Source organism: Biomphalaria glabrata, chromosome 11, assembly GCF_947242115.1.
Source record: "Biomphalaria glabrata chromosome 11, xgBioGlab47.1, whole genome shotgun sequence".
NCBI classification, from domain to species: Eukaryota; Metazoa; Mollusca; class Gastropoda; family Planorbidae; genus Biomphalaria; species Biomphalaria glabrata.
Genome location: NC_074721.1, coordinates 5284994 through 5312057, shown reverse-complemented (window position 1 = coordinate 5312057; position 27064 = coordinate 5284994). Strand labels below are relative to the sequence as shown.

Sequence of the window (27064 nt, the reverse complement as noted above, 5' to 3'; positions counted from 1 at the left end):
GTTTCAGTTAATATCTAAAGCCTAGGGAAGCGTGGTCGAGAGGCTAAGTGCGCATGAACTTGGCTTGTTTTGGCTACCTAGAAGGGGGCTCGAGGTTCGACACCCGACTCGGGCAGAGTTGTGTTTACTGAGCGCCTAAAGGCAGCACGGGAAAACCAACTCCTAGATACCCCCTCCCCCCCACTGGTCCACAAATGAGATTGGACCAAAATCGCTCTGAGCAAGCTATAAGCATGAAAGTAGCGCTATATAAAAGCTATAATAATAATAAATATTGATTTTAGCAAAATATCTCAAAAGTTTGCAAGGCACAAGACTAATATCAGAATTCTTTATTTCCTATTTCCTTCTACAGGTTTGTTTACTTCATTCTATTTTTAAAAAGCTTATATCAACTCACTCTGTCTGTCTGGTAAAAAGTGTGTACACATTACTTCTCCCACACTTATTCTCTGATCAAGTTGAAATTTTGCACAACTATTTCTTTTACCTGAAAATACCAACTATTGGTAATTAATTATTTTGTTTGGCATCTCGAACAAGGGAAAGAAATTATACTTGACTGAATAGGTGGTCTAAGTTGAATTAGCCACCTTTAAACTTTGTAAGTCTCTCTTTGGAGATATTCCACCAGTACAATGGCACAGCTTTGCCAGCTATATTTAAGGAATAAAAGATGATTTGTGGATTACTCACAATAAAACTAATACTAGTACAACCTAAATGTACTGATCGTTGCATCGTATTGTCTGCTATTTATCATTTGTAAATCTATTTTTATTTTAACAACATTAACAATTTAATGATTTGTCACAGAGATACAGTCTTAATTTTATTAAGGATTATTTCAAATAACTTAATAGCCTATAATCATGTGGGTTCTATGATATAATCCTGTAATTTTCACATTGTTGACACCATTCGATACATTCAAGATGAACTAATCAAATTTAGCACCATATAGAAGCATTTAAAATTATCGTAAATACCGGGCATTGTTTACACTGTATGGCTACCTACAAAAATGAGGTAATAATCATGTTATGTTTTAGAATCCAAACCTTATGTGTACATTTACAGTTATTTTTTGTACAAGCAGTAGTGATACAGCTAAGGATAGGCATCACAAACAAATGAGCTTGTGTAGGCCTACAGTCTCTGTCACTCGGTGGGTAACAAAGCTATGAGTAAAGAGTGCAGGTTCCGCCATCTAGTTGGCCTTTGAAATAAACAAGGATAATTTTGTGTAAGCTACTAAATTGAAAAGAAGAAATAACTGTAGTGCTTGTGCACAAATCTATGCAGCTCAATGTAAATTGACTAAATATTTGGGTAGTTGAGGTTTACATTTCATCTATCCTATACTTCTGATTAGTTACTAAGACATTAGTATCAGGTAAATTTATATTGTAGGTAAACATCAAACAACGGAGGCTGAGCAATAGGGCCTAACGCGCTTGGATTTCTAACCAGGGGTCCCGGGTTCGAAGACTGGGAGTTTTAATTTCATGATCTTTGGGTGCCTCTGAGTCCGCCCAGCTCTAATGGGTACCTGACATTGGTTGGGGAAAAGTAAAAGCGATTGGTTGTTGCGCTGGACACATGACACCCTCGTTAACCGTAGGCCACTGAAAAAGATTACCTTTACATAACTGCCCTATAAACCACAAGTTTTGAAAGGGGATCTTTACTTTTTTCCTAGACGCTAAATAGAGTGTCTCAGAGAAACTGAACATCTAGGTAGGCCTAAATGCAATCCATTTTAACTCTTTCCGTAATTATTTACCACATTCTGGTGGAATCAACGCTGGTATCGTCAGTTAGGAGAAAAAGAGTTAATATACGACCAATGTCGCTAAGGATGACATGAATTTGGGAACTTAGAAATGTGGAGCTACCCATTAATAGGCTAAGTAAATAATCTAGTAAATATGTTATTAAAAAAGCCTTTAGAAACACCGAAGTCATCTAAAATGGGGTATTTTTCACATTCCCTATATTTTCTTCATTTATATTGTTACGAATCTCACTATCCAGGCTCTCTGCAAACTGCACCATACACCACCAACTTAAAGAACTTGACAACTCAGGGCTCCAAAGTAACGTAACACTTTAATAGTTGATAAATAACAGCCAATACTGTACAATTGGCAACACGTACACTGTACAAATATCTCTCCGATAACACCGTTCCGCCGTATCAACTCTTGCACTGGCCTCTCCGTCTCGTTCCGGGCTTGCACTGGGTTCAACAGTTCAGGACTGACTTCACACACTAGGCTCGTTGTGTCGGACTCGATCACAGACCAAGATCAAGACGCCGTTCGTCTCAACTGTACTTGATAGTACTCCGCACTGAGCCGTCGTAATGCTCCGTACAGAACCACACCGCTGAACTGTGCTGTAGTCGACCGTGTTCTGAACTCCTGTCGTGAACCCGCTTTCTGAACCGTCTTGACTGCGTCGCCTCCGCTCTTATATAGGGTCCCTACTGGCCTTCTCGAACCGGACAGAACGCCGCTCGACGTTTCTAGGTGGTCAGATGACTACAACTCTCGTGACGCTCATGAGCTCTGTTCACGACGGCGATCCTTCCCGTACCGTCCTGTTGATACTCGACTCGGTTGACCGTCGCAGCTCGTCACGGTTGACCGCTCGTCTAGCGCTGGCCTGGGGCGATTTGCGTCGGCTGACTACACTCACACCACTACCCCCATCTGTGCCACCACCAGGTTTATAACACTGCCCCCTCCTTAGATCTGTCCGTCCCGGACAGAATCAACAATCATGACATTGGCTGTAGAGTTTCATCGCTGCAGGCGGGGGTCGATCGGTGGCGGTTGGCTTGCCTCTTGAGCTTGATGGAGCCATCCATGTTGCAGTCAGCTTCCTTCTTCTCCTCCAGTTGGCCTTCACCTGTTTGCCTCGCCGTCGTGCTTTCATCGCCATCCACGTTGAATTCAGAAAACGTTTTCTTCTTCTCCTCCAGTTAGCCTTCATCTGGTTGCATCGACGTCTTTGTCGCATCGTCATCCATGTTGCACTCAACAAAAGTAGCCTTCTTTTTCTTCTCCGCCAGTTGGTCTTCATGTGGCTGCAGTTATTTCTTGGTAGCATCCCCCTGCACGTTGGACTAAGCAAACGCCGCCTTCTTCTTTTCCTCCAGTTGATCGTCTTCTTGTTGCAGTGACGTTGTAGTTGCATCGCTCTCTTGTCGTTTGGTACTGAGGGCAGCCACTCGACACATGGAGAGGTATAGGATGTAAGGGCAGGAATTACCAAGATTGTTGGAAAAAGAGGTGGCTTCATAGGGCTTTGCGAAGAAGGACTGGGATGGGCTTCAAATCCACAGGACAGGGAATTGTGGAACATGTCATCATCTTCAGCCTTGTCTGGAGGGCATGCTCGTGGGGCAGGTTGGCAACACTCCTCGTGCAAAGGTCCCTCGTCTTCGGCTTCAGGCTCCATTCGGCTTTCTTCACCACCATCAGGACCTCTCTCTCTCGTCTCAGTATCGGGCCAATCACTTGTTGGTTTCAGACCTTGTCGATGACTTTCGTCTTTCAAATGTCCATCAATGTCATCGTCAGATTGCCTTGGATTCTCTTTACCACCATCAGGACTTTCCTCTCCAGTCTTGGCAGCTGGACCAACGTTTGTTAGGTTCGGACCTGGCTGATATCTCTCGACTTGCATATGTCTCTCAACGGCTTTGTCAGGTTTCAATGGGTACTCATTATCACCACCAGGGCTTCTCTCGCTGAGCTTAGCATCTGGACGAACGTCTGTAGGGTCCAAGCCTCGCTGGTAGCTTTCATCATGTAAGCGTCCCTCGGCAACAGGCTTGTAGGCAGAATCAGCGTTCTCTTGATCTGTTTTGCTGTTTGAGGTGCTCATATCAGGTAAAGCTTCAGCACAAGATTCGTTCGAACTATGGGCAGCTCCCATTGTCTCTTCATCTGTCTCTTTCGGCTCCACAGATGTGTACTCCTTGTTTTCAGATTCACAGGCAGCACCACATTCACCAGCATTGCCGTTGTCACTCCATATTTCTTCAAAGCTTTGGGTGGCTAGTAGTTCATTGTTTAACGATGGCGCAGCTCCTTTATCTTTAAAGTCTCTTTGGTCGTACAGGGTTTCTTCCACCACGTCCATCGTTTTCACCACGGGGCTCGTCACTTCCTTCACTGAGGTATACATCTTTTCAAGCTTGGTACAGATCTCTTCGTTGGACTTCTTCCATGTCGTATTCATAGCCCGCAACTCTTCCTTCCAGTCATCTAGCTGTTGGTGCAAGAACTCTCTTAAATTTGGTGCGACTTCAAACAGATACGTGTCTGGATCTTCCTCTTCTTCAACTATACACTCTCGGAGGCGTGCTTGTAAGGTTTCTTTATTTCCGCTCGTTTTCAGATCTCGATCACGGAGTTCTTCCTTCAGTTCTCTAAATTCAAGTTCGTACAGCCGTTTCAGACGAGCCATAGTAGATCCGATCCAATCCGATTCCGATCCGATCCCACTTCTGACACCAGTTGTTACGAATCTCACTATCCAGGCTCTCTGCAAACTGCACCATACACCACCAACTTAAAGAACTTGACAACTCAGGGCTCCAAAGTAACGTAACACTTTAATAGTTGATAAATAACAGCCAATACTGTACAATTGGCAACACGTACACTGTACAAATATCTCTCCGCCGTATCAACTCTTGCACTGGCCTCTCCGTCTCGTTCCGGGCTTGCACTGGGTTCAACAGTTCAGGACTGACTTCACACACTAGGCTCGTTGTGTCGGACTCGATCACAGACCAAGATCAAGACGCCGTTCGTCTCAACTGTACTTGATAGTACTCCGCACTGAGCCGTCGTAATGCTCCGTACAGAACCACACCGCTGAACTGTGCTGTAGTCGACCGTGTTCTGAACTCCTGTCGTGAACCCGCTTTCTGAACCGTCTTGACTGCGTCGCCTCCGCTCTTATATAGGGTCCCTACTGGCCTTCTCGAACCGGACAGAACGCCGCTCGACGTTTCTAGGTGGTCAGATGACTACAACTCTCGTGACGCTCATGAGCTCTGTTCACGACGGCGATCCTTCCCGTACCGTCCTGTTGATACTCGACTCGGTTGACCGTCGCAGCTCGTCACGGTTGACCGCTCGTCTAGCGCTGGCCTGGGGCGATTTGCGTCGGCTGACTACACTCACACCACTACCCCCATCTGTGCCACCACCAGGTTTATAACAATATATATATATATATATATATATATATATATATATATATATATATATATATATATATTACCTTGAAAAAATAACCTATTATAGTGCTAAACAATCATTGAATGATCATCCGCTCATCTATAAACTTTCTTCGATGAAGTCGTTTAAACCTATCCATGCCTCTGTGGTCTTGTTCATCTAAGTTTCAATTTCTCATGTAGGCCTACTGGTACTTTCATCTCATACAACGCCGACTTTTATCTCTGCAAAGACGTCATACAAAACAATGGAAGCTAACGACATTTATAAATGTTCTATAGTTCTATGTAAACATAGCCTAAAGCATTTATGTGGACAACATCGTTCGACCATGGCTAATGCCCAGGCATTATCTTATTTCCATCAGATGATCCATATGCACCGACTTAAGGAGGAGGCCATTTTATATTTTAAAAAAAGAGTCACATTTCTTATTTCATATGCTAGAATAAATTCTTACAAGTGCTCCTTCTTCTCTAATGCTATTAGAGCATAGAACCTCTTGACTGAAACAACCAGAAAAATGCAATGATTAACCTAGGCTTAATACTTAGTAGAGTTTAAATTTTTTATTTATGTGCGAGGACGTAATTATCTTATTTTTTTAAAGAACATGTAATTACAATAAAAAAGATTATTTATTTGCACTATTTAACACGCACCTGTAACTTGCTTTTGTGAGCATTGTAAAAAACTGATAAAGCTGACGTTGACTCAATAGGTATTTTGTGTTTAAATACTTAAATGTCTGCTATTAGTTTTTTGAGTTCATCTAGATATAATGTGATGTCACTTTAAAAAAAATCCCACAAATCAAGAGTGGTCGTTATGTTGGGTACTTGCTTTCATATTTCTCCGTCATAAAAAATTCAGTTACATGTTTCCTATAAAAAAAAAGTCTTAGAACCTTTCTTCTGCCAAGCGGACTTCACTGTAAAATAGGTCTAAACATTTTCACATTAGGACTCTATTTCTTTCAGAAAATTCTTAGAAATTTTGTGGTTCAACGCTTGAAATGCTAAATAATTCACAGTGCTAAACACATTATCATATAGTTCTGATTAACACCTTGCCATAGAGGTTCCGTTTGACTCGACAACATTTCTAATAACTCTTGTAGCCAGTTTGCTATCACATCCACCCATACTTCCGTTGGTATAAATAGTCACATTCTCCATGGTGTCTGACAATTCTTTGAACAGATCTTTGCCAGTGGTGTCCCATATCTCTTATGGGATTTGAAAGCTGCTTATTGTATCGCGAATAAGTAGTAAGAGTTGAGCGGCAATAGAAATCATTTAGAAAACTGATATGCTTTATCTCTTAGTTTTAAATTGACATTTCTATTTGTCATGCAAATAGGGTGGCGGCTTCAAGTGCGTTATAAGTTTCATAAGACTTTTCTTTCATCACTTATAGTTACCCCTTTTTACGCATTTACACCTTTTTTTACGCTACGCCAACGTCTGTGTTGTTTAAACCCTGTATGTTAACTGTGTAGTCAAGAAAATGAAGCCAATTTGTATGACCCATGCAAGACGTTAGGAACTTGAACTAGATCTAGATTAGAGGCAGTTGATGAGTTTTATCTTATCTTATCTTATGTTATAAAATACAGACATTACTTTAAAATAGAAGATAATTACGTTCTACGTTTCTTCCTGGGTAAATCTAGTCATGCTTGTTAACCAATGACTTAATTACGGAACTTTGATTTTTCACATCACATAAGGACTACAGTTTTAAATGTTTGAGAAATGTCTTTATCTCCTTATATCTGATATCTAATCAAGTTTATTTTTGTTTTTTCTTGAATATTGTTGATTATAACTATATTTGTAAAATGTTTTATTGTAACTATAATTATAATTAGGCTACTGTAGAATATTTGTGTTATACATAATACAAGTAACAAGCAAGTTATATACAAATAGGGTAACAAGCAAGTGTTGATGAGGGAGAACATATTTATTGTGCGAACACAAGGGGTGTTGCACTGACGCACTCGTGAGCAAATGTAAATAAACAATTTATGTTATAGGCCTATTCATAGAAAAACCTCTCTGTGAGAGTTGTTATAGGCCTAATATTACAATAATTAGTTTCTATGTTCCTGACATATTTACTGGACCCGGGTAATATATGTTTCTATGTTCCTGACATATTTATTATTTATACTGGACCCGGGCAATATATAACAGAATACTATATAATAATGTATTATATAAGATAAGATAAGAATGTTTTTATGTCTTTGTGTAATTAAAGTGTTTATTATCATTATTATTAAGTACAGAAATCTATTGAGAACGGTAGCCTATTTCGAGAATGGTGTCTGGCTAGCACAACGAAGTATCGCCTTGACCTCTAAGAAATTTAGTACGAACTTCAAGAAGCGTATTTATAGGCCTGGTCCTGTATAGACTGCTGTAAACCATCATACGATCTAGCTAAATTAACAAATTTCGCCTTAAAAAAACGAATACATTTAATTGAATAATAGAATTTTGTTTATAAATTTATATTCTGATTAGTGGACAATGGACATTAGACTAGATTTTTTTGTTTTCTATCAATTCACTACTTTTATTTTACTTTTCAAATAAATAATTGTAAATTAAACCATGATTAAACTAGATACTTAAGTCGATAGAGCTTACAAAATTTATTAAATATAATAGTGAACAATGAGGGCCTCCCCATTTTATTTTTAAATGACGGATCCTTTCTACATAACCATAATAAACATCGAGTTTTGTTTTATATATAGGTCTGTGTTTTTAATATTATGATTATTCTGAAATTCGTTTTAATTTAATCTAGAATGTCTAGATCTATATAATCTAGATCTACTCTAGATATCTATATAGATCTAGATTATTCTAGATCTATATCATATCCACTCTAGATCTATAAGAAGATAAGATATAATAGATCTAGGCTAGATCAAGTCACTCAAGAGTCAAGTCTAGTCTATCAAGCTAGAGTAGGCCTAGAATCTATATATTAGATCTATAATCTATAATATATAGGCTATCTAAATCTAGAATAATTTAGATTTTAGTTTAGACTAGGTATGATCCTTGATATGATACTATTAATACTATTGATGATAGTATTAGTAACAATAGATCTAGCTAGTATTGTTACTTGTAGTAGTTGTAGTAATATAATATTAATATAATAAATTACTAGAATAGATATAAGTTTATCTAGATCTAGATTCTAGTTAATTATAATATTATATACTTTAATAATAATATAGATAGACATGATTAGTCTAAAACCATAAAGTATACTATAAAGACTATAGTATAGTACAGAATATACTATATAGTTATAAATCTAGATTTGCACATACACCCTAGATCTAGAATAAACTAAGATACTTATTATACAGTAGTAGAGCAGAGTTTCAGTTTGAGTAACTAGATCTAAATTATGCTAGAGTGATGGTCTCTATCTTGTTCTAAAACTAGATCTAATTGATCTATTTTTGTATAATAGGCCTACTGTTATAATATAATTATATGTAGGTGTATTTGTAGATCACACTATATTTATAGATCTAATTCGGTAATGTTAGACATCAGTCTTACATGATAGATTTTTAAAATGTCATATATTCAAACAATCTATATCTATAAATTAAAATGTAATTGAGATGATAGAGATGTAGATCTAGATGTCAAAATCTAGTTTTTTTAATCGGAATTCAGACTGATAATGTAATATAGAATCTAATCTTTATCAACATATGTATGTTAATTATTAAGTGACAGTATTCTTTTTTAGATCAATGAAATGCTGTTTTTTGTTTAGAGAGAATATCATAATAATACATCCTAGAGTTTTCTTGTTAAAAAATATACAGTTAAATTCTTTGAATCACAGCTAATCTTTAATTATTTGATGTTATTGGAAATTTGACACCCAGTCCTCCCAACATTGTCACATAATCATTTGACTGTCAAGAGTCAACTGCAATGAAAATTTAAGAAAAAAAACAATTTAAAATATGATAATGTCAAAGTTTCTAAAGCTCTTAGCTAGTAGTCCCAAGTGTCTGTTTGAGGTTTGTAATTTATAGATAAGATTTATGAAGAAAATATTTTCTGCTTTCCTTATAAAAGTCACAATATTTTCTGTCTTTTTTTATTTATTTTGGAAAAAATTGTTTACCAAATTAGAGTGAATGGAATCATAACTTTAAGGCCTTGGATGATTTAAGTTCAGCGAGATAAAGGAGGAGTCACAAGGAAGTTTAGTGTCAGAAATGGACGAGGAGGACCTTACATCACAGTTCTCAGGTGGAGGATATTATCCAAATGTATCCTTCACTGAGAAAATGAAACATCATCAAGTAAGACACTTTTAATTTTTACCTAGATATTGATTTAGCATGCACATAGTCTTAGAATATTAAAAAATGTAAAGTTAAGTTCCCCTTTCAGACCATATATATGGTCTATAGGGCAGATGATGTTAAGAGCCATATGTTTCTTGATAATCATTGTGCATAATAATCTTTTTTTTAAAGGAAGAATATGTAATCTGTGTAGTAATAGTCTTCATAAATGTCCATAAAATATAAGATTCTAGATTTTGAAGTAAAATTTACTTGTTTCCCTTCACAAATATTTAAGAGGATCAGCATATAACAAATAAGATTGACATCTGATCTCTCATCCAACATCAAGTACTTTATGAATTTTAGAAATCAGTGTAGACTCAGAAACGTTTTTATAGCTGAAATGAAACATTTATTGCTAGTATTTATATAATAGAATAGAATATAAAAATAAATTTTGGCCTTTTTTTTTTGAGCTAAACAAAATTTAATATTAATTACTTATTGAGTTAATAGTGACTCAGTTTTGGAGTAATAGAGATTGGTGTCAGTGCAATAATGGATCAAGAAACTAGAACAGACATAAAATAGAGCAGTGAGATTCATTAGAATAACACCTTTAGTAAAATCATCAGTAAAAACTTAAAGACCCTTCAGGATACTAGATTAAAAAGTAAAGTAGCAATTATACATAAAACACTGAAGCATTATCTTCAAATATGAAAATAAATACCTAATAAAGTATTCAGAAAGACACAAAGATAAAGGCTCATTTCTTATTGCCTATGCTAACACAAATGTCTACAAATACTCCTTCCCTAGTGCTATTGAAGCATGGAATTTGTTGCCTGAATCAGCCAGGAAAACCAACTACTTAACAGAGTTGAAGTGATTAACATGCATGACCAGATTGACCTAGGGAAATGGTTAGGGCATAATCATCTTCTTTTTTGAAGTAATGTCTGTATTTATAAGATAAGATAGATATGTTTATTGTATCTATCATGTATTCTACCAATATTTCCACATGGTGTTTAAACCCTAAAGCCTTTTTACTTATGTTGCAATCTATTCTCTCAATATAGATTTCCACAAATATCTGCTTTTCTTATCTCCTTCAGGTTCAAGATTTAAATAGCCAGGAAACTTCTGGGGTTCTTGTAATGCAGCTGTCATTTAATAAAAACTACACTGGAGAGTATCTGATGGCTGTGAGAAAGACAGACATTGTTCAAGAAGACACATTTAATGTGAATCTCAGTGGGGAAAAAAAAATATTTAAATGCCCAGTGTGCGATAAACTGTTCACTCACAGATCCAATTTTAAAAGGCATCAAATAGTTCACACTGGTCTCAAATCTTTTAAGTGTTCCACTTGTGATAAAGTATTTGCTACAAACTACTATCTCCAAATACACAGTGCCATACACTCTGGGCTAACACCATTTCAATGCCACCACTGCAACAAATCTTTTTCCCAGATGACAGTTCTGAAGACACACTTAGTGAGGCACTCTCAAGACAAGTCATTTAAATGTCCTATTTGCAACAGTTTGTTTACAAGCAATACTAACTTAAGAAACCACAGTTTGATTCATAGAGAAGACAAGCCATTTAAATGCCTGATTTGTTACAGGGGCTTCTCTCGCAACTCCATCTTGCAAAACCACAAGCTGGTTCATACTGGACAGAAACCATTCAAATGCTCAAACTGCAACAGCAGTTTTTCTCGGATGCAGCATCTAAAGAAGCACATTAAGTGGCATATCCTGGAGAAGCAATTTCATTGCCACATCTGTGATGGAAGGTTCACAAGTGCTGCAAATTTAAGAAAGCACTGTACTATTCATACTGGAGAAAAGAAATATCACTGCGTAGACTGCAATAGAAGATGTTCCCAGTATTCCCATATCAATAAGCACATCATGACCCATATTGGGTTCAAGTCATTTGAATGCCCAGTGTGTAATAAAGGCTTTTATGATAACTCACATCTAAAAATACATCTGCTGATCCATACTGGGGAGAAGGCTTTCAAGTGTGTCATATGTGGGAAAAACTTCTCCCAGTTCTCTATATTAAAAAAACATAGTCGAATCCACATGGGAAAAAGTTTTTTCAAGTGCCCATTGTGTGACAAAGGATTTACTCAAATGTCAAACTTAAAAAGTCACTTGATGATACACAGTGGGGAAAAGCCATTCAGGTGCACCATATGTGATAAAGGATTTGCTCGCAGTACGAATTTGAAAAAGCACAACCTAAGACATACTGGCGAGAAGCCATTCAAGTGTGAGTACTGTGACAGAGATTTTACTGATAAGTCAGGACTAACGTCTCACATTAAGACCCATACTGGTGAGAAAAATCACAAATGTCAAGTCTGTGACAAAGAATTTGCCCGTAAATCTTCTCTGCACATCCACAGAGTGGTCCACACCGGAGAGAAGCCATTTGTTTGTATCCTGTGTAATAAAGCTTATTCTCATAGATATTCTTTAACAAAACACAAGTTAATTCATAATGAGAAATCAAGTTGAGTTGGGGTTTTATCTATGACCAAAAGAAAGCTACTTTGTGTATATTGATCTGCCTAAACTTATGTTCTGATATTTGTTTTAATTCTTGAAGTATGAATTGGTTTAATGCCAAATCATTTAAGAATAAATATATGATATTATCATACATATATATATACTGAACTTTGACTTGTGGGTACAATGTGATTAAGTGTGCAACTATGACTCTCCACACCTCACACTTAAAAGGTATCTTCTTTAGCATTTCATGTAACATGCCAGTCTATTCCTTCAGGTTCTCAAATTGCCTTTCTTCCTGAAAAACTCTAAGACTAAGACTGCTTTATTGATCCTTACGGAAATTGTTGTGATTACAAGGACTCTTTTCTCAAATAAAGACAACACAACAGAAACATACATATAAATTCAACAGACACAACATAAAGAGTTCATTCAGCAACTACACACAGGCATCTTGGTCCTTTTCATGTTTCCTCATATAGTCTGACCGAATAAGGAACGAACAAGTTTTTGTACCAGTCTGTTCTTGTCTTGATTATTTTGTCTAGGCATTGTTTGTCAGTTTTTGTGAAATACATCTCAGATTTCATCATCTTACACTTGAACTTGCAGCATTACAAACTCATTTAGGGCTTTGATGGACGGAACCAAGACCTTTATATGTTGACTTAAATTTGGAAAGTTGTGCAGTGCAAGCTCTTCATAGCTCTTGCCTTCCAATCCCTGTACTGACTTAAGATGACACACTGATCTTTTCAACTAAAAAAATGTCTTCAACTAATAACAACTCTTTATTGTCCTATAATTAAACCCTTGTGACTTGAATGTTTCAGTATCTACTATCTAATTAACATTTATGTTTTACTTAAATCTGTTATTTCAATGATATTACTTTCATGTCTTTTTTTTTTACTTTGAACTCAGGAATTCAGTAACAAAACTGATGTGCTATTATGAAATGGATTGATCTTAGTTTTCTGTGCACATGCTTCACTATATTCAAGAACAACAGCAAGACCTACCTGTTAGATTAGGTTAACTCTCATGTTTATGTTCTAATAATACATCTAGTCTACATTATTTGTTTTAACAGAAATGTGTAAATTAAATTATTATTATTTAATCTGTTCAAATGAAGGACTTGTACATAATTATCAAAGCTCTCACATAAAATGATACTCATCAAAATGTTGAAAATTAATGTTGAGAAAAAAAATTAAAAAATAAAAAAGTCATATAGGTTCATTTTTGATTCCCTAGTAATGAAATAGCACCTACCTATAGAAAACATTAAGAACAAAACTTTAGAAGCAAATTGCAATAAATACATGCCAACATTAAAAGACACCCTTAGGAAACTGGTGGGAAGCGTGGTCGAGAGGCCAAGTGCGCTTGAACTTGGCTTGGCATGGCTACCTAGAAGGGGGCTCGAGGTTCGACACCCGACTCGGGCAGAGTTGTGTTTACTGAGCGCCCAAAGGCAGCACGGAAAACCCCTCCCCCCATTGGTCCACAGATGAGATTGGACCAAAAGCGCTCTGAGCATGCTATAAGCATGAAAGTAGCGCTATATAAAAGCTATAATAATAATAACTGATTGCTGGCCTGGAGGAAACTGATTGCTGGCCTGGAGGAGGCTAGTTGTCAACCAATAATAAAATCTCTTGAGACTACTTCTACCAATCCACAGAAAACTCGTAGGGTTATTCATAATTTGGATAAAAAAATGTTGTACTGTTGATGCATTTTTTTTTGCTTTGAAATATTTCTATTGCATATGTGATTCTGTTACATAATTATAATATAGTAATTTATAACTGTAATACACATTTTTGAGCTTAACAATGCACATTGGTTTATGTCCTGCAAGTCAGAGCAATGGATGTGAAAATTTTTCTAGTAAGATTAATATTACAACCATTACTTTATGTTTTACACTTTAGTGTAAAAGTAAGTAAAAAAGTAAAGTTCTCCTTTGAGACCTTCTGATCTATGGGGTAGATGATGTAAAGGTCATCTGTTTCTATGGTTAACAGTTAATGAGGGTGTCATGTGACCAGCGCAACGACCAACCCCCCCATTTACTTTTCCCCAACAAATGTCAGGTACCCATTACAGTTGGGTGGACTCAGAGGTGCACTAAAGATCCTGATAGTAAAATTCCCAGGCTTTGCTTATTTGAACCCAGGACCCCCGGTTCAGTAGCCGAATTCTCTACCACTTAGCCTCCATGTAAAAGCATGTGAGATATTTGAGTTACCTCTTGACATCTTCATGGCATGTAAATGTACTTTGGTTGCTTTTTTACATTGGTCTTTATTTATTTGTCATGTTAGAATGACTAGAAGATTATTTAATGTTGATAACTGTACTGTGATTTCAAATATGTCCAGAAGGTTTTTTTAATTGTTAACATTTTTCTTCATTTATATGTAACATAAAATTTTTCAATTATTTATATATATATATATATATATATATATATATATATATATATATATATATATATATATATATATATATACAGACAGAGAGTGAGAGAGAGATAACATTTATGCATATTATATGTATATATATGTATATTTGAGACAAAAAAATATGCCATTTTGACCATGGAAAAAAGGGGTGAATGAATAGCCTATAAGATATTAAAATAAATAAAAACTAAACATATTGGAACATCTGTAATTCTTTTTCTATTTTGCAGTTGGAATTTTAAAATCTTTTACATTTTGATTTAAAAAAGCAAACTCTTTTGAGTTGACTATTTGAAAATCAGACCAGTAGTGTTTACACAATACATTGACACCATAGGCTTGAAAGAAAATGAGATTACTGATGGGAGGCGATTATTGCTTGGGTTTTAGAAAGAGTTCAATAGTTTACTTTTGTATGCCGAAGATATAAAGTTGGCACTGGTTTAGTGTAAGCATGTCATTTTAAAAGGCATACCATTCACACCCCATACACCTGCTCTCCTTATATTATAATTTAATACAATCATGTTCATATTTATATATTTTATACAATTCATTTGTTTTAGATCTAAATTTGAAGTAATGCAACATTTTTATAAAGCTTATATCAACTCACTCTATTTGATACAATTTTTGTGTCCTATTTTTCTCCCACACCCAATCTCGGATCATGTTAAAACTTGGCACAATTATTTCTTAAACCTGACAAAACAAAAATCAATTTTAAAAAATCCAATCAGTTAATTGATTTTGGTAATTTATATGTATTGGTAATTAATTTTTCTTTTTGGTATCTTCAATGAAGTCCAGTAGGGCGTCGGCGCCGAAGGCGCCATTATCCCGTTGATGGTTAGAAAGGCTTTTATCCAACCACCAGGCCTGGACATGGGGCTCTTCACCCCTGTCCTGTCTGAGGGCACCCAACGGTAGGCGGCCATATCGGTTGACTGACTGGGAAAACCGGGCCGTGGCGTGTACACAGCGCTCCGTCCCCGGTCCTGGGTCTACTCGCTATAAGTGGCCGAGGACAGCGCTAACTGCGGGGAGCTTGTTCATATTCCTATACTGTAACCGCCACTGTTCCGTGCAGGGACCGCCACTCCAGCCACGGGTCTGTTGACGGCCCCCTTGTGGAACGGCGTGGCGGACTTTTTGGACTGGGTTCCGGGCGTTTTTTCCATCCCAACCTCGAGTGAGAGAAAAAAAAACAAAAACTCACCCAAGGAAGCCCGGCCGGGCCTGGTTTGCTACTCGTACTTAGCCTATCTAGTATCCACCCACTAGACGTATCCACCGGAGGGCCACGCTGAGGCGACGGGTAGCGAATTCCTCCGGCTTTTTGGTATCAGCCCTCTCCAAACCTCACTTATGTTCTTGTTCTATCTAGCTAACCATTGACACATGCACACGTTTTATTATTATAAGCATATTCAATTTTTGTCTTTGGTTAGATTACATAACCCTTGCTAGACTCTTAGTGCACCACAGTCATAGATACACTATACAAAAGTAATTAAAAAAACAACATTATCTTCTTATCTTAACTTATATATTACAGACGTCACTTCAAAAATGAAGATAATTACATCTACGCATTTAATGTGTCAATTTAATCTACTCTTGCATGTTAGTCAATAACTTAAACTCTCCCAAGTCGTTGTTTTTTTCTGGCTGATTCAGGCAACCCATTCCATTCTCTAATGGCACTAGGTAAGAAGGAGCATTTGTACGAATTTGTACAAGGGTATGGAATAAGAAATGTGCCTCTTTCATAGAACATCACTAGCATGTGGAGGCTCAAGCCCCGATTTTTTTTTTAAATAAATGCTTTTAACAAGAGATTGCTGTGAAATTCAACCAAAGGCAACTACTAGTTTGTTCATTGGTAAGCAAGCTAAAACGTCACCGGCCTGTAAGAAATGACAACGAGCTGTTGGTCTAAACTGCCCTCAGGTAGTGACGTTGTTGGTCAGTGTTGAGGCTTTCTTTAACGAATGGGCTCGCATCTGTAGGCTAGTTCCTTGTAAATAAGTCATCAAATTAAATATTGACTTCGTTAACAGCTCGTCAATTATTCATTATTAAGTATGAATGTGAACATTGAATGTCGTAGCCCCGGGCAAATGAGCCAATAGGCTTAAAATACAACCCTTACAATGTGTTCTACTATTTTAATGGATTTTCTCATTTAATTCCTACTAGTAATTCATACTTTCATCATATTCCAAAAGAAATAGAATAATTAATTTCGATACATTTTCAGTATAGGCCTACTATCGAGTTGAAATTTCTCACTTCTTCTCATTCTGTGTGACCAGACACACTTTATTAAAATTTCAGAAAGATCACTTCACATATTATTAAAATTATTTGAAAGACTATAGACCAGTGACCCAGCTTTCGGATTCAGAGAAATAACAATAATATTGTATTTTTCTGATTATTTGGTATCTTATCCCTATGCAAAGGAAGATGCAATATTTCTATTAAATATGAAAGACACAGTGCGAGTGTTTAGTTTTCTATATTATTTGAACATAGAGTAGGAACTAGTAAAAAAAATAAATATTGAAAACAAAATATATGATAGGCTACTTGGTTTTGATATGTCGTTTTGTTTTATAAGTTTCGGTTGTTCTGTTATTAAAGATGTTTATCACCTTTTGGGCCCTCACCTCATAAAGTGGGCAGCGTTCGAGCATGGCACCATCGAGACATATATGGCTCCTTTTGTCTCGAAAGGCAATGGATGCGCCCAAATGAGTCACTGGTTTTGGCTTAATCTTGAGACGGGGCAGAATCTGGTGTGGCTAATCAAGCCAATTCTAGAACGGCAGACTTTGCTACAATTCGTACATGTGTATGCCTCTGATTTAGGGCTAGCGGACAGGGCAGCTTTCTTTTTTTCCCTCTTGATTAAGGCCGCTTCAATTCTTTTGTTCTCAGCAAGGGTTGTCCCAGCACGCACAGTCTGTCTCCGTGCACTCGGGTCTTTGGCTATGCTTTCCCACGTAGGCCTACTTTCGCTGATGCCTATGGCTCTCATGTCTCGCTTGCAGACATCTCTATATGTTAGTCTTGGGCGGCCCTTGGGTCTGACTCCTTCCACAAGCTCAGCATCGAGACATACCCACACTGTTAGCCTATCGCACATGAACAGAACGGCTTTGAATGATTGTAAGGATGGTCAAGATTTTATTATAGGCCCTTTTCTGTTATGAGCGTCTTGATGGGCCCTGGCCTTAGGCCTACCTTTTGTTAATATTGAAATTAGATATACTAAGAGTCTACATTAGTCTACAGCGATTTCATGTTGAAATAAAAGAGTTTTTGATGCATTATATTTATGAGAACGGATGCCTAACATATAGCACACAATTAGCGAACCGGACTCTGTGGTAATGACTGAGCCAAAAACACCCCCCACTCCCACCACCGAAACAGTTTAAAATAGTTTAAGATTATCAAAAATTACAATAGAAATCATTAATTAACAACACACATTGTGTCATTTCTCCTCTGAGACACGATTACATCTATTCCCACTTACGCCTCACTCAGGTGTTCTCAACCTGTGAGTCGCGACCACCTTGGGGGTCGATTGGCGACTTTGCAGTTAGGCCTATTTACTTTTATTTTTTATTTACTATAATTATCATTCGAGGATAGATGTTGCTTAAGAACTGATTCAAATCAGTAAAAAAATTGAAATTGTCGCAGTATATATATTGGAGAATCTAAATCGACCACCTGCGGACAATGGTTATGCTTGCCTGGGTGTAGCAAAATATGTAAGTCACAGTTTGGGCTGCACAGCCACCGAAGATACTGCATTCCTCACTAAACTTCGGACTCGAGGACAAGCCTTATTATGTTGGCGGGTTACCAAAAGAGCTAAATCCCATTCGTTTATAATTAGTAACACGCCATCATGCTATTGAAGGTAATATATTTTCATTATGGAACAACCCATGAAAATGGAACTCGAACAAAAGAGCGTTAAGACAAGAAAATATAATGACGATATTTTACAAAACTGTTTTACCTACTTCTATAATTAAAGCAGGAATTGAAAAATCACAATGCGTCATTTTCAGAGTCTATATTATAAGGTCGTTCAAACTGAAATGTCATTGTGTTAACAAATATTCGAACTTTGTCTACAAGGACATACAGTATTAGGCTATAATTGCAAAGCTGACAGAGTCAAGAATCTCAGGGTATAAAAATGATGGCGATTTCAAAGACGAGTTTCTTTCTTTGCAAACCTGTTGAAGCGACTACTGCAGCACCTGATGTAATCGACATTTTTGGAAAATAATAAAATGCTTGGTTGTTGGTTAGGAGTTCAACATTTAGTACAGGATGGGTCACCCAAAAGTCATCGGAACTCACTATAGAATTCATCGAAAAAATATTAGTAATTTAACTATAAGCAGACATATATTGTGTTTTGTGATTACACATACAGCTTTGGCGATTCATAATAGTTGCTTAGATTTGGTTACGATATCTTATAGTTGGGGTCGCCGCGTGGTGATGAAATCAAAAAGGGGCCACGGTACTAAAAAAAAAGGTTGAGAACCGCTGGTCTAAGTGGACAGTTTCGCTCTCATGCCTTAACCCTCAACCCGGATCCGATATTGGGTACAAGTCATAGAACAGTGTATGAATTATTGCGAGTTTAATCTTGTTTAATGTTCCGTACTTAATGCTAAAAGCGAGAGACGCTAATGACATCCACTGAACTTTAAATGTATATATAGGGCAGGGTTCTAGCCTACATAACTTTATAGTGCCGTTGCATTCAGGAAGAACCACAATGACAAGGGCTTGTTTCTTTGATCACAAATACGAGTGGTTAACAAACGTATCACAGATTTTGAATAAATTAACTACAGGATATTTTTTGCACAAGACCCTATTCTTTGAGACCTATTAAAATTTTAAAAGTATTCCATTAGGTTTTTCCAAGTAATAGGCATACCTGGCAAGTATTTCTGATTGATCACTACGAGGTGTCTCTTTGAGTTGACTTTTAACTATGCCTAGCACGCATTTTATCTTAGAATTCATTCTGTAGAAAATCTAGATCCAATAAACCTTCTCGGAAAGGATATAACACCTTTCAAAGAAACAGATGTGACTGTAGAAAATACAAGTTTATAGGTCATAACCAGGTCCAAATTTGGTAGAGGGCAGGCGGGGCTATTGCCCTAAGGTCTCCATAAGAGAATGCCCCCACTCCCCTAACAATAGAGAATAAAAAAAATATATATCCAAATTTCGACGGGTCAGCAACTTTAAAGTCTTTTTTTATTTTTGCTAAACATTGTTTTTTTCGCATTTTAACGGACAATACTTTAGATCTCACGGCTGGCAACACTGTCGTGGTTATATTAAAATATAATAAATTATGACTTTTATATAGCGCTACTTTCATGCTTATAGTAGGCCCTATGCTCAGAGCGCTATGGTCCAATCTCATTTGTGGACCAGTGGGGGGGGGGGGGGGGGAGGGGAAGAGAGGTGGTATCTGGGAGAAGGTTTTTCGTGCTTGTTTAGGCGCTCAGTAAACACAACTCGAATCGGGTGTCGAACCTCGAGCCCCCTTCATAGGTAGCCAAGCCAGGCTAAATCCAACCTTGTTGATGTCTAAGGGCTGAGCCGAAGGCTCTTCGAGCCCTAAGTTTGAAAAAAAACCTGCTTGGACGCCTAACAGTAAAAAAAAAACCTGTGTGAACACACAGTTCTGTTTGGGAGAGACCCTAGACAATGCCTATGTAAAGTATTGCTGTTGACCGATGCATTTGGCCCCCAACGCGTGGACTAGATACACGGCCGAAGGCCGAGAGTACACCGGGATCTTCTGCCATTTTCCTTCAATGTACCAAGCTAACTGTGCAGGACCGGCCATTTATGTAACGGTCCCTTTGAGGAACAGCTTTGTTTGTGGGGACTTTATTACAACCCCGCCCGTGCAATGGGTGGACTCTCGTCTACCCGTGGGCATCCCCACGGGAGTCTTGTGTTGCTACCCATTTAGCATAGCCACTTCCTCTAATGGCCGTTTCCACGCGAGCGCCACGATGAGGCAGGGCAACGTGCTCGCCTAAATCCAACCTTACTTGGCCTCTCGACCACGTCTCCTAGCCGTGGCTTGTAGCCTGTACTAAAATAGCTCGCAAAGACGGAAGTCGCAGCTGAACTCATCGCTGACGTAGTGCATGAGTTTCAGACAAGGTCCCCGACGCACCAATAGTTATACTGGGTGATTTTAATAAATGTACCATGAAGGTTAACCTATTCATCTTCTATCAACACATCTCATACTCTAGAAAGAGAACAGAACTCTGGACTTATGTTACTGTAGCATAAAATGGGCATCCACATCTCGTGAAAAGCCACCACTAGGATCATTGGACCACAAAACAATACAACTGCAACCTAATTACCGCACGAAATTTAAAGAGGGCAAAGTCATTCAAAAAACCGTACAAGAATGGACTCAAGACAACATTATCAAACTACAGGGTTGTCTAGACTGCACCAACTGGAATTTATTTAAATAAGGTAGAATGGGTCGAAGCAGTGAGGAAAGCATTTGTATCAGTGTATCAACAAAAAGCCATGGGTCACTGCCAAAATAAAACGGGAAATCATCAAAAAGAAAAGAGCGAATATGAGTGGTGACAGACATGAAAAAAAAAAAAGAGCTCAACGAAATCTCAACGTCGCTCTTGAGGAAGGGAGGAGAAACTACTGCACCAAACTGGAAGACTCGATTAAGACAAGTGACATGAGACAGGCGTGGGGTATCATGAACAAATTGGCAGGAGCACAAGTCAAAAGTAAAAATAATCTCGCTACAAGAGACGACAAAAATCCAACAAGCTAAATGATTTGTATTGTTTCGACACTAACGATTTTAATTATCTAAGACTTAGAGCCCTTCAAGATGTCAATGTTAACAACTGTTTAGAATTAGCGATTACTAAAGAGCAAGTCTGCAACATTTTCAAAATCGTCAACCCAATGAAAGCTGATAGGCCTTATGGAATAAATTCTTAAAAGAATGTGCTGTACAACTAGCTGAGCATTTTCTTACAGACTTTTTCCACTTCATTACTAAACCACGAGATATCAACTGTGTGAATTGTACCTGTGCCAAAATTTTCCAAGGGAAAGGAAATGAATGACTATAGACCTGTTTCACTTACTTCCATTGTGTCTAAATGTTTAGAAAAACTGGTTAAAATGTTTCTTCTGAATGACCGTTGTAGTTAGTTGGACCCTTTACAATTTGCTTACCAAATGGGTAGAGGTGTAGACGATGCCATCCTAAATATTTTATGTTTACAAACATCTGGACTTACCAACACCTTTGTAAAATTGTTCTTTATGGATTTCTCATCAGCTTTTAATACCATAAAACTTCATTTAGGCTACGTATTGAAAAAAAGCGTTGAAGATTAGTCCATATATAATAAAATGGGCTAATGAATTTTTGACCCAGAGACTTCAGAGGGTTAGGGTAGACGATGTAATATAAAATGCACCAATAGTTAACGCAGGGGCGCCCCAGGGGGCTGTGACATCGCAATTGTGGTTCGTTTTGAATAATAATAATTTTTCAATCCGATAGTCCTATTTGCTCCTTCGCTGATGATGCGGCTCTTATTGTCCTGCTTTCAGAGAGCTCAGAAGTAAATAAGTATTTCAGAGAAATGGAACACATTGAAAAGTAGTGTAAAGATAAATTTTTATTATTAAATGTAAAAAACAAAACACACAAAAATGATAATCAATTTTCGAAGGGAAAAGTAAGGAAAATGATATTGTTTCTGTAGCTGGAGAGACCATTGAAATAGTGTAAAATTGTAAAAACCTTGGTACTATCTTAGAAAATAAATTAAATTTTACTCCAAATACTGCTTATATCAGTAAAAAGGATAGCAAAGATTACGATTACTTAGAAACATATCCTCATTAAATTTTACCGAAAAGGCCTTGGCTATGTTATATCAATATTTTAAGTTTTAATATCACTGCCTGGTATGGCAATCTGAACATTAAAAATAAAATAAACCTCATAGTATCCTAAATGCTACTGGTAAAGTCATTGGCAAAAAAAAAACAACATTTGGGCAGCTGTTTGAGAAAAACATTCATAAAAAAAACTTAAAAGATTCTAGAAATAAAAAATCACCCTTTGGGTCAGGATTTCGAGATTTTACTATCACAAAAGAGATACAAGACACCGATAGCAAAGACAAACTGAAACAAAAACTCGTTTGATCCCCTAGCAATCAAATCGTTAAATAGAGGTACTTTGGTATAGGCTAAACTTTTCGCATGTAAATTATGAGTGAGTCTGGTGTGTACGTATATTTTGGTTTTCAATAGTTATAATGGTTTGTTTTGTGTAATACACAAATTGTATGACAAATTTACTTATGGATAATAAAGATTATTATTATTATTATTATTATTATTTAAAAAATTATATCTACTGTTTAAAAATAAATTTTTGGCAATACAATTTTTAAAGGACTTGAAGGGAAAAAAAATGTGTTATTTATTCTGAAAATATTTAGGGGCATCCACTACTTCCTTGACCGGGGTCTCCATATATTCAAATCCGGCCCTTGTCTTGACAACTTTGTTTGCATGATCACCAGCATTCAACAAAACTGATTTTCGAATCACAGAGGCTAACAATACTAGATCTAGATTGAAGAAGATAAAATAAATAGATTTATTGATTTTTTGTTTAAACTTCTCGGTACTGAATACTGGTCTGATAGCTTGGTAATGTATATGTTAGAAGATCGAATAACGGATATAAAGATACGCATATATATGAACTGACAAAAAAGCCTTCTAAAACATGCTTTACAAAAGGTGCTGATCAGTCTCTTTGATAACATTAACAAGTACCTAACTAAACGTATAGGCCTATCTATTAGGAGGCGCACCTTCCATGGCGCGAAAGTATTTAATCATGGGCGTAGCTAGTATTTTTGTAAGCAAGTGGGTCTGGGGAAGCGCTGTGAGCTCCCCCTACATTATAATGCTGTAAAAAATTTTGGTTCAAAAACCTAATCTGCTTTTTTTACTTACTTAGGACATAGATCCTACCGTGCCGTTAGGCGCACTGAGCAGCAAGCTGTCTCCAAAAAACTCTGTCACTGGCAATGTCTGAAGCTTCTTCCCACCTGGTGTCAACTGTTTTGAGGTCCTCCATGAAAGTGTGGCGCCCATGGGCGCCCGCAGGATTTTTGCCGGGGTTTGAACTTTTTTATTACAAAGAATATTAAAGAAAACTGGTGCACCTCACCCCCAATACCTATGTGCTTCTAAGTTCAATGTAAATACTTGTTACATGAAATAAACAAAAATGTGAATAAACTATTTACTGTACACGCTTGTAAGATATCCGTGCAGATCGTGCATCCCAACGGTCGATCAAACAAAAAATGCAAACGCTGCCAAAACTGTCAATAACTTTACTAGTGACTTGCTTCTCGTCGCGATGGACAAGCCGGCGATGAACGCTTATCTGGCAGTTCTGATATTCTTCTGTACGCTAAAATTCTTGAATCGTTTTAGGATGTAGACAAAATCCAAATATGTTGTTTTTGCTCGGTGTGTCTGTCGACTGCGAATTCTCGGCAGCACCAACTCAATAATAAGTTTGTCTGCCCGCAGTCACACCTTCCTCAACCGTGACTCACGCAATTTAGCATTTTTCACTTGTAAAGTTATTGACAGTTTTGGCAGCGTTTGCATTTTTTGTTTGATCGAGCGTTGGGATGCACGGGCCGCACGGATAAACTTACCAATGTCCACAGTAAATAGTTTGTTTACATTAGTTTTTTATATTGACATTGAACATATTATTGCATAGGTATGGGGAAGGGGCGAGGGGTAACCAGCACTTTATTCTCTGTAATACAAAATTTGAAGCTACGAATTTGTGCCATAGCTGGCAACTTGCACCCCTCCCACTCTTCAAACAATCCTGCGAGCGCCCATGGTGATAAGACACACTTTCATTGAACGGCCATCGCAAGGTTATCATTTAGGTGACACGGTTAATTTAAAAATGTCAAATTTCGTAGCTGTGATATATTTTATTTAAGAGTACGATGTTACTTAAACAACTTCTCAAGCAATAAGGAAAAGGTAAAAACTACTTACATCGCCCCACTAACGAAGTCATAAACCTGTTAAGAAAGTAAATTCCCCTCTCAGACCATGCGGTCTATAGGGCAGATGATGTAAAGGTCGTGTGATTCGAGGGTGTTATGTGGCCAGCACAACGAAAAAATCTCTTTTCCCAATGTCAGGTACCCATTAGAGCTGGGTGGACTCTGAGGCGCCCTAAAGATTCCGAAAGTAAAAAGTCCGGTCTTCACCAGGATTCGAACCCGGGACTCCGGTATGGAAGCCAAGCGCTTTACCACTCAGTCTCCCAAATTTTACATGATGACGAGTAATTCCTGTTAAATAGTTGATCTACTGATTAAATGATGCAATAATAATAGAGTCATTTTACTTTCCGATAAGCTTGTACCCCATTAAGAATTTTCTGACGACCAAATGACGACCAGACTTCGAAATGATGTGCTCAGTCAAATTTTTAGCGACGCGACACTAAGGATATCCATCAACGCTGAACCTGGGTACCTCCGGTTCGGAAAACATGCGTTTAACCACTCAGCCACTGCGACTCCTTATAGACCTGTTGGGCAATGTAGTTGCTGCCAACCGATACAACTGTTCTCTGTAATTATTGACATTATTCAACACATTTAAAAAATGGGCATTAAAAATAGGTCTGTGTTCTTTTGTTTTCAGTGTCATAGGAAAGACTATTGACTTACCCAATGTTCCATATTGGAGTAATATCATTTATATAATAGACTAACGTATAATTTATATAATGTAGGCTACTTTTAAAGATCGATATCTAGCTTCAGGATAATGTATTGAACAAATTTTAAGAAATCAATTTGTGACACAAATGTTTTCATTGGAATCATTAGACTGTATCATCCACACCGTCGATGTTTTTTTTTTATATTGTTTGTTCCGAAGCTATTGTCATTCATATTTTTAGAATCTAAGCATTTAGTTCCAAGAAATGAAATGCCAGAATTTTATTATTTTTTTTTAATGCATTGTAATCGATTTGTTGTACTTTTGGTAACTTCTCAATCCTCGGGACTATTGCTGTTTAATCTTGTTTTAAAATGGTTTACTCTGAAGTGCTTACATTATGCATACTACTTAAAAAAAATAATTATATACATTTTAAAAAATTAGTACGAAGAAGATGAAATTGAAATAGGTTTTTCAATGGCACTGTCAGTTTTTCGGATTTAAATGTTAATCACAGTCTGACAACACAAAAACACATCGGGCTAATTTTCACTTCAACCTATTTAAAAAAAAAAAAGAAGTGGGAAAAGTCTACTGTCTTTGCCAAATCAGTTTGTATCAACAAATCAACACTCTGGCTCGCATAAAAGCGAAAGCTGAGCTGGTGCGGTCCTATTGTAAGACATGACTCACTGTTAAAAGTCATCCTTCAAGGTACAGCGAAGGGACCACGGGAAAAAAAATGGTCGTCCAAAGAAAATCTAGATGGACAAATAGAAAGAATGGACTGGCCTCTTCTCCTGATATCCTGCTAAGAAAAGCTGCTGGCCACACAAAAAAAAGCTGAAACGGATTAGGGCTTTGGTTACGTGAACTGTTACAGCACCCTTATGACGAGAGATGAGAAAAATGTCTTTTAGTGATCATTGATATTTACATAACTGAGAACGGTGGAATTTAAACGTAAAAGTACAACAAATCATTGCAACGTGTTATATCCACTCCCCTTATTAAACCGAAACCTGTACAGACATATACGTACACAAATCATCGTTCTTTATTTGGTATAGAATTTGTAGTTGTTTTTTTTTCTTTTAAAAATATTCATGATTAGGACCGGATTTTAGTAAGTGAGCAGAATTTTAGTGGATGCTCCAGCTCTCTTTTTAAGACTTAAAAATGCTTTTAAAAATGTTAGGACAATTAATAATTAGAGTATAACATTTTCCTTTCTATAAAATATTTTTTAAAACTTAACCCGTTTTTTTTTTTGACTGTGGAGATCCCCTTTTGTGGGTGAGTTGCTGAATTGCTGCTCTCTGCACTGCTATGAATTCGGTCGTGCAAATATAATAAATTGACATTTACAACTGATTATTGAACAGGTAAAAAATTCTAAGCAATTATTGAGAGAATAATAACTTCGCAGACGTGTCAGGTATTCGAAATTCGATATTTAATTCGTAAAATAGAATTTCACAATAAATTTGTAGATTGTTTATAATTGAACAGCTGCCAAATGTTTGCACGATCTTCCTGCTTACG

At 37.1% G+C, this 27064-nt stretch overlaps 1 protein-coding gene across 3 annotated transcripts; it reads left to right on the top strand.

The window, feature by feature from the left end:
- Positions 1-8077: 8077 nt before the first annotated feature.
- Positions 8078-14638, top strand: LOC106061900 (gastrula zinc finger protein XlCGF57.1-like). 3 transcript variants are annotated; one of them, XM_056045481.1, is made up of 3 exons: positions 8078-8250; positions 9455-9627; positions 10737-14638. In XM_056045481.1, the coding sequence occupies exons 2-3, from the start codon at positions 9541-9543 to the stop codon at positions 12153-12155; spliced, it is 1506 nt and encodes a 501-aa protein (XP_055901456.1). In that variant the 5' UTR covers positions 8078-8250; positions 9455-9540; the 3' UTR covers positions 12156-14638. The 3 variants fall into 3 exon arrangements, with proteins under 3 accessions (XP_055901456.1, XP_055901455.1, XP_013075581.2); XM_056045480.1 differs by lacking the exon at positions 8078-8250 and adding an exon at positions 9095-9339; XM_013220127.2 differs by lacking the exon at positions 8078-8250 and having other exon boundaries at positions 9348-9627.
- The last annotated feature ends 12426 nt before the right edge of the window (positions 14639-27064 follow it).